Below are 14,704 nucleotides of genomic sequence, written 5' to 3'. Positions count from 1 at the left end.
TCATCATAAAAACAGGAGCACACACTTTCTTTTTCAGCTGTAAGTTTGGAGAAATTTTGTAGGGGTTTAGAAGAGAGAGGTCACCCATAAAGTAATAAAAATGCACCATAAACCTGCTGCCTCATTGCCACCATCCTCTGTCAGAGACAAGGAACATTTTACAACTGCTTAAGACATGATTAAAAAGTCTGCTTATTGTATGTGGGTATGCTTTTAATGGAAATGGAAGCAAGTGTTCCTTCAGCTTCATGATGAGTCACACAAATTAAAACAACCAAAAATTGCACTTTGATTTTCACAGGATTTACAGAAAGTTTTCTAAGTACAAACTTCTGTATTTTTTTTTCTTTCAGTTTTTCAGTAGCAAGTGGTGTAATAAAAATCCAGTGTAACTTCAATGGTACCTATATCCTCTGTGAAGAAGACAAGATTCATAAAGAATTTATAGAGTGTATTATATTATCTAGTGGTGTGTGTTCAAAAAAAATGTTTCAGCAAAGGAATCATATACCAAGTTTTAAGCCAGTGCCAGTTTAAAATTGTATATGTCTGTAAACAAAATAGGACTGTAGCATGCACAGATGGGATCTTAATGAGACTTGCTATAGAGTGAATGCTTCTGCTGTCCTGTACTGTATCAGAGGAGAGGTGGCTATGTTCTATTGCAAAAAGGTACATTTTCATTTGCTTTGAGCTTTCATTCTTAGCCATCCCAGAGACCACTCTTCTTCAACCACCTTGGTCAGATATATCTCAAGAAGGCCTTTTAGGTCCCCAAGGCAGGGACTTGACAAATCAGATTGTCTTTAGTGGGGTAACATATTTATATCCACATTATTATTATGTTTAGCTAACACTTTTTTCGTAAATGTGCTGAAGCACAACTCTCCCTGCAACCAGGGGTAGAAGCCTATAGAAATAGTGAAATAATCCTGCACTCTTAGGGATATCAAGATCAGTTTTTATTTTGATCCTGGGTTCTTTTAATTTCTTACTTATACTGATGGTATTCAGCATTTATCCTGAAGAAACTGAAGATTATCATTTATATAACATCTATCTAATAATAAAATCAAGGCTTAAAATGGGGAAATAGAGACATTTAGACTGGGATTTTCAAAAGAGCCTAAAAAGAGGATTTTCAAAAATCCTAGCCATAATCAGTTAACCAGACTGATTTTTCAAATTTCCAATGAGGCAAAACACCTGAAAAACTATTGTTCCTACTTTCTCAATAGCTGGTCGCTAATTTTTACTTGACACTATATGGAGTTGGCAGCCAAATTCATAGATACCTGATGAACTCTGGTAAAAAGGAGAGAGGAAACAAGGGCCAGTTATTCATCATTTATAGCAAAATATCAATGCAGAAAAATATCACTTTTTGACTCCACCCTATAAGTGTAGTGTACTGTGCACATCCTTATGCTTTGGGACTGACAGTGATCCATTTCTGGGATTTGTGGATTTAAAAATCCCCATGGACGCTCAGGAGGCTGGAATTATATTCCCTGAGGAGGGATCCTATCTTTTTGCTGGTCTGAGACTGATCATTACCATGGACATTCCTAGTCTATTGACAAAAACACTGCAATAATAGTCTGTCTTCATTGCTCCCCACCTTGAGAAAAGTGTTTTTATATTGTGATAACTGACCTGATGAAAAAACCTAGTAGAGACAAGACACAGGTAGTTTTTACCTCTGTAACTAGTAAAAATAAATCTGATACTCATCCCTGGGGGTTGGCCTTGACTAGTTAGATCAAGGTAAAAATTTCAGTGCCTTGTCTCCATCTAGGATATTGCATGGAGATAGCTTTTGATGTAAACACCTCATCATTTTGCAGTGAAGGCAAAGCCTAATAGACCTACACACAATGAAAATACAGTAAGAGAAGGGAAAAAAACACAAGGTACGTTTTGTTCCTTAACTGCTTGAAAATGATATAATCTCTGAGAGAGAAAGTGTTTGTGAGGAAGGAGAGCAACAAATTGCAGGTGTTAGCAGAACGATGGGTTAATGGCTATGCTACATGAACTATACATGTTGTTGAAACTATTGTAAAAAAAATTTAAACTTAGACTGGTTAGACTTATATTTAAGATGTGAATGTGTAATCTGTTCTGGAAAAAATCTCACATAGCACCCTTCTCTTTCTCTTCTCACACACTCGTTTTGTGTTTGGCAAACCTGATCCATGAGAACAAAATAATCCGCCAAACAAAGATGTTTTACAGTGTACAAGAAGTTCAGACTACAATAGGCAAGCTTTATAAATAGAGTATGATTTTTGGTACAGGATGCTGTTAATGCGAGGTTCTCAAGAGGGCACTTAGCAACTTTGTCTTATTCATTGCCCTTTTTTAATTAAAAAGGTACCATTCATATCATTAGATGGTATCAGTTGTTCTCAATGGTTATATTTTTGTTTATATCTATAGCACCATAAGTGTACCATGTCTTTTTATTTAGTCTTTAGAGCATGAGTCCTTGCCCTGAAGACCTTACAGGGTTAATAAGGCATACAGGGCCGGCTCCAGGCACCAGCTTTCCAAGCAGGTGCTTGGGGTGGCATTCAGAATGGGATAGCAGTCCGTGTCCCGCGGCAGCAATTCGGCAGCAGCTCTGCTGCTCTTCCTGCCACGGCGGCTTTTGGGCGGCAGCTCCGCTGCTCTTCCGAGCGCAGCGGCAATTCGGCAGCAGCTCCACGGCTATTGCGGTGGCGGCAATTCGGCGGCGACAGCTTGCGGCGGCAAAATTGGTAGAGCCGCCCCTACAGGCATAACACAGCAAGAGCTGACAATAAGCAAAGGGTTTCACATCTACGCATGTGCATACACAGCCAAAATAATTTAATAGTTTATTACAGTTTATTTAACTATTGATGTATATTTCAGCATATTAAATTTTAAACAAAGAAACCTTGATTCTTCTTCGAAGAGTGTCCCCATGGGTGCTCCACTATAGGTGTTTGTCACTCTTGCGCTTGTAATCAGAGATTTGTGAGAGCAGTTCCTGGTTCGATTGTACGTGCGCAGTCACCATCTTGTGCCACCTCAGGCGGTTATCTGGCACTGTGTGTCCAAACCCTGCTCAATTTCTTCTCTACTGCCTTTGGCTTGAGTCACAGCATTTAGCAGCGCCTCTGTGCCTAGTCTTATTAGCATAGTTTTCACTAGTTAGACTTAACAAAAACTAAATGTAGTTAGTTCGTTTCTCCCTGTTTAATTTCTTTTCCCTCAAAAAAACATTTTTCCCCATTGGACTAGAAGTTTAGGTTTCTGTTGTTAACTGTTAGAGTCTTGGGTTTCCTCTTATGTGGGGAGAAACACTCCTCTGAGGGGAAAGCCTTGTTCCCGGTGTTTTAAACGCTGCCTCACCTGCAGACTTTCAATACCTGTGTCAGACTATCACTCGCAGTGTGTTTGCTGCCTCACCGAGACACACAGACCTCAAAAGTGCTCATTCTGCCACAAGCTAAAAGCCTGAGAGACTTACAACTTAAACACCACCTGATGGAGAAGTCTCTCCGGCATCTGAACCCAAAGCATGGATCCCCCCTGCATGGACCAACTGCAGCCTCTGGCAGCGGCCCTTCCTCCATGGCTCAGACTAAAGACCACTGTGCCAAAAGGTGGCAAAAAAGCAGGCTACAACTTCCACAGCTTGGGAATCTGCCGAGAAACCGCATTCTCCAAGCTGGCAAACCCCATCAGTACAGACCTCACTGGCCTTCTCCACAGCTGAAGTAGTGGCACCCTCTGGTGCAATGAAAGAAAAAGACCCCAAGCAGGCTACCTCTGACACGGGCAGTAAGGGGAAACCGAAACCCCATGCCTCAGCACCAGTGGAGCTGACTAGACACTTGGCACAAAACGGCTCTGCACCACTGCAAATCACAGCACCACCTTTTGCCGGCATAACGCAATCGGTGTGCGTAACGACACTGACAACCACGCCGCAACCGTCAGTACCAACCGCTACACCTTCAACGGCACCAATGTTATCAGCGCTGCAGCAATTCCTGCATCAGAATGACCAAACAGTCACCTCAACACCAGAATCTCCTATTCTCACCACTGATGTCACTTGGGCACAGTCAGTACCGAGTCACCTCACCCCTCCACCTCAATCTGCTCCCCCATTCTCAAGTGACGAGGAGGATGAGGATGAAGGGGAAATATATTCTTCACACCATTCTTCCCCCATCCACCGCCGACCAGACCTGATCCACCACCGCACAGGGGCTATTATCGTGGGCCCTAAGATTGACCCTGGTACAGGCACCCATGCATGCCAACAATGCCTCTTCCACTACAGTGGTCTTATTGGAGCCCTTGGGCAGCATGCCCCCCCACAACATCACAAACCTCCCAGCTCCCCCCCCCCCCCCCCGCCAGATGAGTGCACATCATTCACCCTGACCTTTGGTATCAAGACCATGTGAACCTCCAGAAGAGGTGGTCAGAGAGGAGGAGGAGACCTCTGACGAGGAGTTGGCCCTCCCAATATGGGGGACTATTTCAAATGATTTCAAGGCCTCTATAAGAGAGTTGTGAGCTTATTGGACATCTCACTGTAAGAAGTCCAGGAGGCTCAACACAAACTCCTACACATCTTACAGACATTGACCTCTTCCAAACTCACTCTACCCATGAATTATGCGATTATGGTACCAGTTAAGTCAATTTGGCAGACCTCAGCAGCAATCCCACCCAGGTGCAAGAGGTCTGACAAAAATACTATGTGCTGTCGACGGGAACGGAGTTTCTCATCTCGCACCCCGTACCGAATTCCTTGGTGGTGGATGCAGTTAATGAACAGGGAAGACAACACCACCCCCAAAACATGCCATATGACAGAGACTAGAAGAGGCTTGACTTCTTCAGCCGTAAGGCCTACTCCTTAGTGACTCTGCAACTTAGGATTGCCAATTATGAGGCATTACTTGCCAAATATGACCACATGAATTACTCAAAGCTATCAGACTTTATTGAATTTGTTCCTGAGGAGAAAAGAGAGCAGTTCAGGTCAATCATCTCTGAAAGACCGCTTATAGCCAGGACAATATTGCAGGCTGCCCTGGACTCTGCAGACACAGCAGCGAGGTCTGCAAACACCGTGCTAGTGATGAGAAGAGCATCTGGGTTACATGTCTCTGGGTTCCCCACAGAGGTGCAATTGATAAAGATGTTCCATTTGAAGGGCCTAACCTCTGCAGCCAAAACAGACTAGTGCCTCCACACACTCAAGGACTCGAGGGCGGCGTAGAAGTCCCTGAGCATTTATACACCTAGGACCAAGAAAAGACAGGGAAAATAATTATACTTCACAGAGATTCTTGTCCATGCAATACACGCAACTGCACAGACAATATGAACAACAAGGGCGGAAACAGAGATCCACGAAGAGACAACAGCCTCACCTCAGCCTACTACATCTCAACAACCACCCTCAAGGCAGCAATTTTGAGACTTTGGTTGAGGGCCTGAGACCCCCACATCTTTCAGCGCTGGAACCACCTACCATCTCTCAGCCGTTTGGAGGTTGCCTGACTCCCTTTTACCCAGTCTGGCATCCATCACAACAGACAGATGAGTACTAGAGATCATCAAGACTGGATAATCCATCCCATTTATCTCCATCTCCCCTACAACCATCCCTCTTCAGGGACCCCTCTCATGAACATCTACTGTGATGAGAAGTAATCCACCTCATACACCTTGGGGCAGTAGAACTGGTACCAACAAAACACGAGGGAAGGGCTTCTGTTCATGTTGTTTCCTCACACAGAAAAAATGAGGGTGGAGACCCGTTCTTGATTTATTGTGTCTCAATAAGTTTGTGAAGGCTCAATACTTCAATATGGTCACATTGATTGCCATAAGTCCAGCACTAGAAAGGGGGAATAGGTTCTCAGCCCTTGACCTCCAGGATACGTACTTTCATATAACAATACATCCATCACATTGGAGGTTCCTCAGATTTGCTCTAAGAGCGGATCACTTTCAATACAAAGTTCTACCTTTCGGCCTCTCCATTGCCCCTCGAATATTCTTGAAGGTCCTCACGGTTGTAGCAGTCTACCTCCGCAGAAAGGGAATCATTATAGTCCTATATTTGGATGACCACTTATTGAAAGCAGCAACACGACAAGTAGAGCTAGAAGCCACCAAAAGGACAGTAGCTGTCTTTACACGCTTAGGCCTACAAATAAATACACAAAAAGCAATACTAACACCAGCGCAAAACCTAGAATTTATCTGTGCCTGCCTCAATTCTCCTGAGGCTATAGCCTCTCTACCATGACAATGGTTCGTGACTCTAACCAATCTCATCTCCACAACGCTGAACAGCTCTCAGACAACTTTGAGGACTTGCCTGCAATTATTGGGCCACATGGCTGCAATGATGTTCATCATCAAGCATGCGAGGCTACACGTGTGGTGTCTACAAGCATGGCTCTGGATAACCTACACCCCATGCAAGCACAGTGTAAACAAATGACTCACAATACTAAACAAAATAAAAGAATCACTACACTGGTGGATACAACTAGACACTGTCTGTGTTGGGGTCCCTCTTGAACAAAATTCCCCAATGGTGACCATCATGACAGACATGTCACTACTAGGTTGAGGAGCACATCTGAACGCTCATTCTCTCTTGGTCCCCGTTAGAATCCCTCCTACACATAAATCTACTAGAACTACTCGCCATTCACAATGTGTGTTCTCACTTCTTATCCATGGTCAAGAATAAGACCATACAAGTCCCCACAGACAATGTTGCACGCATGTTCTATATAAACAGTTGTGTGTGTGTGTTGGAGGGGGCATGCTCACACTTCCTGTGCACTGAAGCCATGCGGCTCTGAAACTGGTGCATCAGTCACAACATCGACATCACAGCATCGTACCTACTGGGATCCCAAGACACCACAGCATTGCACTAAGCAGGAACTTTTCTCAGGACCACAAGTGGAAATTAGACACGCGAATATACAACATATTCAAGCACCGAGGGTTCCCAACTGTAGACCTCTTTGCAATGGCACACAATGCTAAATGCCCACAATTTTGCTTCAGAGCAGGGCTGGGTCCTCACTCCCTGGGCAACACCTTTCTTATCAAATGGGACGTGACGCTCCTCTCCTATACGCCTTCCCTCTCACCCCCATCCTGGCACGGGTGATTCACAAGATCAGATTGGATAAGTCCAAAGTCATCCTGATAGCCCCCATGTGGTCTCGACAAACATGGTTTCCTTACCTTCTCAGAATGGCAGTGTGCCGGCCACATACACTTCCTCTTCTGTCTCATCTCCCCTCTCAGGACACAGGCCGAATTCTTCACCAGACTTAGAAAGACTCTGTCTCAAGGTGTGGTTACTCCATGGCTCTGAGGACCTGAAATGACCTGCTCAGAGGAAGTACAGAATATTTTATTAAATAGCTGCAGAACACTCACCCATCACACATATCTACACAAATGGAGACAATTTGATAATTGGTGCCAAAGAAACAGCAATCTCTTTGTCCTTACCTCTGATACTAGAATACATGCTGGGGCTTAAAAAATCTGGCCTCTTCATGAGCTCAGCCTCGTGTACCTCTGAGCTGTCACAGCGTTCCACCACAAGGTGGATGACTTATCCATTTTCACGCACCCAATCACCAGTGCTTTCTCAAAGGCCTCACCAACATTGACCCTGAAGTACAAACCCCTACTCCATCATGAGATCTTAACTTAGTCTTCAGAGGCATCACCAGACCCCCATTTGAACCATTAACAACATGCTTCCTCCTCCACCTTTCAATGAAGGTGGGATTTCTCATCGCCATCACATCTGCCAGATGGGTGGGAGAACAAGGGGCCCTCATGACATACCCACTATACACAATATTCTTCAAAGATAAAGTTACCCTAAGACCACATCCTAAATTCTTACCTAAGGTCACCTCCGCATTCCATCTCATCCAACCCATTCACTTCCCAACATTGTACTCTAATCCATGGGAATAGACGGGAGTCAACACTCCACATGCTGGACACCCGCAGGGTGCTAGCCTTTTACATAGACAGAACAAAGACATTCCACAAGTCTCCAAAATTAGAGATGCCAGTCACTAAATGATCGAATGGAAACGCCATATCCAACCAGACACTGTCCAGATGGATTTCTGAATGTATCATATTGTGCTACGTCCACTACGATTTTCAACCCCCAACAGGGATTCACACTCATTCCACCAGAGCTTTATTGGCTTTGCTGGCATTTCTTAACAATGTCCCAATTACAGACATCTGTAAAGCAGCAACTTGGGCCTCAGCCCATACATTTACACAACCCTATGCATTAGAACATCATGCAACATCTGATGTAATATTCAGATGTACTGTATTTATCATCTGCCATGACCTCAACTCCAAAGTCCTTTCCTTCTGCTGAAGGGCACTGCTCGGAAGTCACCTAAAATGGAGCACCCACAGGGACACTCCTCAAAGAAGAAAAGGTTACTTACCTTATGCAGTAACTGAGATGTTTCAAGATGATTGTCCTTCTGGGTGCTCCACTACCCACCCTCATCCCTCTACTTCAGAGTTTCACACTGAATGCTTTGCAGTAGAGAAGGAACTGAGAGGAGGTTGGTAGCACAGTGCTAGATAACTGTCTAAGGCGGCATGAGACAGGAACTGCACGTGTGCAATCCAATCAGGCACTGCTACCACAAATCTTTTTTACAAGCACAGGGTCACACAAACACCTAAAGTGGAGCACCCACAGGGACAACCATCTCGAAGAACCTCTTTACTGCACAGAGCGAGTAACCTTCTCCTCATAAGACAAAAGGGCATTTTGCACTAACTTGAGAATTCTGACTGCTGCCATTTTTGGATCAAAAAGTGATGAGAAATGTCTCGCCCTGCTAAATATAATTATTATTCACAGCATTGATTTACCAGTCTGGTATGTTCTTAACTGCATCGGTCTGGACTATAAGGTGATAGAAAGCTGGCTAGATCATCGGGCTCAACAGGTAGTGATCAATGACTCAATGTCTAGTTGGTAGCCGGTATCAAGCAGAGTGCCCCAGGGGTTGGTCCTGGGGCCAGTTTTGTTCAACAGCTTCATTAATGATCTGGATGATGGGATGGATTGCACTCTCAGCAAGTTCATGGATGACACTAAGCTGGGGGGGAGCTAGATACACTGGAGGGAGGGATAGAGTTCAAAGTGACCTAGACAAATTGGAGGATTGGGCCAAAAGAAATTTGATGAGGTTCAACAAGGACAAGTGCAGAGTCCTGTACTTAGGATGGAAGAATCCCATGCACTGCTACAGGCTGGGGACCGACTGGCTAAGCGGCAGTTCTGCAGAAAAGGACCTGGGGATTGCAGTGGATGAGAAGCTGGATATCAGTCAACAGTGTGCCCTTGTTGCCAAGAAGGCTAATGGCTTATTGGGCTTCATTAGTAGGAGCATTGCCAGCAGATTGAGGGAAGTGATTATTCCCCTCTATTTGGCACTGGTGAGGCCAAATCTGGAGTATTGTGTCCAGTTTTGGGCCCCCACTACAGAGAGGATGTGGACAAATTGGAGAGAGTTTAGGGGAGGTCAACGAAAATGATTAGGGGGCTGGGGCACATGACTGATGAGGAGAGGCTGAGGGAACTGGGCTTATTCAGTCTGCAGAAGAGAAGAGTGAGGGGGGATTTGATAGCAGCCTTCATCTACTTAAAGGGCGGTTCCAAAGAGGATGGAGCTTGGCTGTTCTCAGTGGTGGCAGATGACCGAACAAGGAGCAATGGTCTCAAGTTGCGGTGGGGGAGGTCTAGGATGGATATTAAGAAAAACTGTCTCATTAGGAGGGTGATGAAGCACTGGAATGAGTTACCTAGGGAGGTGGTGGAATCTCCATCCTTGGAGGTTTTTAAGGCCCGGCTTGACAAAGCCCTGGCTGGGATGATTTAGTTGGGCTTGGTCCTGCTTTGAGCAGGGGTTGACTAGATAACCTCCTGAGATCTCTCCCAACCCTAATCCTTTATGATTCTCTGATTCTAATCTTTGAGACAGATTAGCTGAACTATTCCTTCTAAGCACAAAGTGTATTGCAAGTCACAGGGACAGTAGTGGTCTCTGAGGTACCTGGCATCTAAATCATTTAGGGTTTCTTAAATAATAGCCAGCACCTTGACTTTCACCCTGACAACAGCCAGGTGTAAGACGATCTGATCAGTTTAAAAGGCTTTTTGCACTACTGTAGCTAATGCTTTTAAATGGCCTTCAAGTTTATACCCTCATAGACAAAATTGTAGTAGTTTAGCATTGATTAAAAAATATATATATTTGAAGATTAGACTCGAGCAGCTTATTTTTAATCTCTCTATCCCTTTTCTCTCCTTGCTCAAACAAAATATCTTCATGCAGCCCCTACGTATTAATAGAACTAGTTTTTGATGCAGAAATCATGTTATTGGTCACACCCACATTGTTCGTTCCTCAAGATACTGTATGAACTTCCCTAAATATGTGCATGTGCCACAAGCTCCCCCAACACTGTGTTGATAGGTACAAACCATTACCCTTGCTATGAACCTTAAGCCAGCTGAGTGAAATGTGTGTCCTTAAAGGCAGCCTATTTACATGCAAATTAACTTTCTCGTCATTCCTGTGCATACCACAAAGCCATTGTACACTTTTCTCTTAACAAATGCATTGCAAAAGGCAGGTATTGAGATGTGTAATATGCAGCAGTATGGTGATCTGTAGTTACTATGCTGTATAACATGTTTTACAATGCTCTTTAGAGCAGCATCAGAAGATAAATGTATGTGGGCCTACTATTTACCACTGAGATATTTTCTACATTAAGAAAAATCTATTAAAATACTGACTGCGTTCTCTGAAGGATTTAGCAGTTGCTAGACTGCCAGTCAGCCAAGGGTATACAAGAGTTATTGTCATTTTGATTTTCAGATGAGTCATTTGGTATATTGCCCCCGAAGGCTCTTCATTATGATTCAGTGCACAGCATATAAAATTGCTTAGGCTTTCTGGGCTTCATGGAATCAGAGTGGGGGTTGCAGTTGCTCAGCATTCTGAAGCAGTGGCTTTATGTTTAATTGACACCTTTGATGTAGCCCTAAGACAGCACCTGCACCTCCCACTGCTGCTCTGAAGACGTCAGCCTTACGCAGAAAAGGCTTCTGCTTATGAGTCCTGCATCTCATTCAGCTCACTCTGTGAGCAGCCCTAGCTATCCTTAACTAATCCCACTGCTTCCCATTTTTGCTCCAGCTTGGCTTAGTACAGGAAAAGAATTGTTGTGCTTGCTATCATCAGGTTAAACGCTAAGACTGTGTCCATGTTAGAACTCATAGAAGGTAAGTTAAATGCCTTATTGATACCTTAGTATGTAAATATTCATATAAGATTGAGAATTCAGGTGTCTAGTTGCTTATTTTTTCTGAAACTGACAAATATGGATTGTTAATATGCCAGTTGTTTATTTAAAGAGTGTGTGTGTGCGTATATATGTATATATATAAAATAAAAGCATTTCTTTCTATGCTTTAGTAAGTTTTTAAGAAAATTATTGGCATCCTCTATGTGATTACTTTGTAGTACACTATGATTCTCTTCAGGTATTCAGTATTTGTTAATTTTACAGAGCATGTCATATAAGGCTGAAAATGCTTCTAAAATTAAGTACATTGAAATATTTTGAAGGAACTTAACTATTTAAGAAAGTGATGGTATGGTATAATGTATACCTGAGATTTTATGGCCAGTTCCTTTTTTATGTCTGAAGTCCATCCAAGTTAGTTCTGGGGTGATGTTTGGGTCAGATAGTAATGCAAAAATGTCTTCAAACAAGTGAGGGATTAACAGCAAGCTACAGTGATTTCTTCTTGCAAGCAGTGCTGCTTTTTATTCCTAGTTCATAGCATAGAGAGGCATAATTAAATGGGATGAAAGGGATTAAATATAGGTAATATTTGTTAAGGCAACAAAGGATTATGGCTTTCCATAATATGCATGCATAGGCACTATACAGTTTAATAAAATTTAATGAAGTTCATCACCACTGACTTAAACAATCGTTTTAGATTGGCTGCTTTTTTGTTTAAGCACTGTATAAATTGGCAGTGTGAGAATCACAGTGCTAGAAAAGCAGTTCATTTCTGCACTACCTTATTTAACATTTAAAAATCTGAAAAGGGTGAATGGGTACCTTAAGAAAAAGTAGATAGAATTAAGACATGCTTATTAATTATTTTCCTCTGATTTTACTCTGTAGGTACCATGAGCCAAACATTTATTTCTGTATTTATTTATTGTCCTTCTAGTTAATGGAACCCCTGGTAGCCAGCTTTCTACTCCCCGGTCTGGGAAGTCTCCAAGCCCATCTCCTACCAGCCCAGGAAGCCTGCGAAAACAGAGGGTAAGGAAACAAGGAACTGAATTTTGAGACTGGCTGAGCAAGGATCTGGCATGGGTGCCACCAAAATTGCCTTCCCCAAAAGTGTTTATTACACCTAGCCAGAGGTATGGGGTGGAAAAACTTGGCTACAATTCCTGTTGTGCCCGTGCAACACTCTTAAACAACTGGAATGCAGCTGCTCTCCATCTTTCAAAATATTAAGTGTGCTGGGTAGTGGCTTATCTTTAAGAAGGAAAAAAGAGGTCTTTGCTCTTGCTTTCAGAACACTTTTATGTCTTTGTTTTTTGTCAAGCATTTCACAACCGGAGGGAAAGTTAGACGGCCTAAAAGTTCCATATTTATTTATTGGCACACCAGCTTTAATTCTAAGGTAAAGTGAAGGAAAATTCTCCCATTGGCTGAGAATATCTGTAATAGCAGTGCTAAACCAGCACAGTTATATTGGTGTATCTGTGCCAACATCAGCTTTATTGTGTAGCCATAACATGGAATTTAGCTATATTGTCATGACAATATACAATAAATTTTTGTTTGACCAGCCAAAGTGGCTCAACATCAAGGCAACAGCGGGATGTATTAGTGCTTTGGAGGCCCAGGATCATCAATAGATTTTCAATTCCTTTACCAAAAAACTAGGGTGACTACTGTACATAGTGTACCTAACCATCATCATATTCCCTCTAGTCTGATGGTGGTAGCTGTGTAATTGCTGTAGTAATCCCTGTGTAACAGAACATTTTTGGTTCAACATTGCATTCTCATGTATGGGAGCGGGCCAAAGGCAGGTCAGTGCTGTGCACAATGATTTAATTAATTGCATTAGTCCAAAGAGAATGAAACAGAAGTCTATTGATCTTCTCTTCTGACATTTTCTCAACTGTGGTCTGTGGGCCTCAGAGAAATCATCTTTGAGTCACTACATCATGTCTCAGATTGCCTTGCAAATACAGTTGGACTCAGGCTTTCTCAGCCTCCTCCAATTTTAAATAAACTATGAGTTAGCTTCCTGTCTCTGTGAAGTAGGGAGTTGTAAGCAAACCTGACAGTGTGTGACTCTAAACCTAATTTTAGTCAGGTTTTGGATTATTTGGAACACAGGTAGGTAAGAACGTGAGTTACATTTGGTGTCAGTTGTTCCTGAAGCCCTCTCCTTGGCAGCAGTTGCATCTTGGTCCTTTTGATCTGACTCCCAAGGTTTATTTGATTAATTGTTAGTAAGTCGCTTGGGGTGGGGGAAATGTCATCCGAATTCGCTGGATTTCACAGTGATGATATGGGTCTCCATCGAGGTGGATGGCATCAGCAGCAGAAAGGATTCTCTCATTGGCTCTGAGGCCACCTATTTTCCCTGGTACATCTCAGTCTTCTCCCTCTCCATCACTCGTGCTATTTTTGCATCACGAAGGGCAGAAGACATTTTCTCCTATTCATGACGTTCTTTGGGGGAGGGTTGACAGGAAGCCATGTAGTCAGCACCTTTCCAGGCCAAGTGCATCTCCTCTACCTGTTTTTGATTTCCAAATGTGGAGCGTAAGGGACATGGATTCTTCCTATCCAGTACCTCTTCTTGGGAAGGAGATATTGCAATTACACAGGGTTTTAAACATTGCATGGTGATGGTGGTATGATCAAAATATTCAGCAAATTGGAAATTTTCTTTTGAATTCAAGATAAACTAAAGGAGCAATAACTCTTCTGTAAAAGGGTCAGGTTCTGCCCTCAATAGTTACAAGCAGTCCCACTGATTTCACTGGGAGATGCATGCATTCCTGTGGGCAAGAAAGAGAAAAGGGTATGTGAACGTGGGGTATACACATGTGCACGCTATGTAAAGATTGCAAAACCCTGTATTATGTGTTTTTATAAAGAGACAAAATGTGTGTATACACGTAGAAACATATATTACATTACATGCAAAAAACTACATTAAAATGTTATTTAGATTGCAAAGTCAAACATTTTAAAGTTAGGAAATGCAAGAATTATGGTGGCCTGTGCATCTAACTCAGCTCTGTTGTGTGTCCAAACTCTGCATTTAACAAGTCCTGTGGCAAAAATACTATGTGATCACGTAATTAAAGATCATAATGCACAGGCACAAGGGACAAATTATGGATCCACAGGCAACCATAAACTGACATTTTATAACTTTGAGTGCTGGACTTTACATCCTAAATAATCTTTTAATGTAGTTTTTTAATACAATTGCCTAGGATTGCTTTTTTAAGGAAAAGTGTATGAACAAGTTATTTTA

At 42.8% G+C, this 14,704-nt stretch overlaps 1 protein-coding gene across 8 annotated transcripts in view; it reads left to right on the top strand.

The window, feature by feature from the left end:
* The window catches only part of DCLK1 (doublecortin like kinase 1), a 332,990-nt gene that overhangs the window by 247,321 nt on the left and 70,965 nt on the right, over positions 1–14,704 (top strand). For 6 of the 8 annotated variants that reach the window (XM_037892346.2, XM_043531863.1, XM_043531859.1 and 3 more), the window contains exon 6: positions 12,356–12,450. In XM_037892346.2, the coding sequence (XP_037748274.1) occupies positions 12,356–12,450 (95 nt within the window). Of the gene's footprint in view, positions 1–11,052; positions 11,390–12,355; positions 12,451–14,704 lie in introns of those variants that run through there. The other 2 variants (XM_043531869.1, XM_037892371.2) reach the window with 2 other exon arrangements.

Source organism: Chelonia mydas, chromosome 1 (assembly GCF_015237465.2).
Source record: "Chelonia mydas isolate rCheMyd1 chromosome 1, rCheMyd1.pri.v2, whole genome shotgun sequence".
Taxonomy (NCBI): domain Eukaryota; kingdom Metazoa; phylum Chordata; order Testudines; family Cheloniidae; genus Chelonia; species Chelonia mydas.
This window is presented reverse-complemented; position numbering and strand designations above follow the sequence as displayed.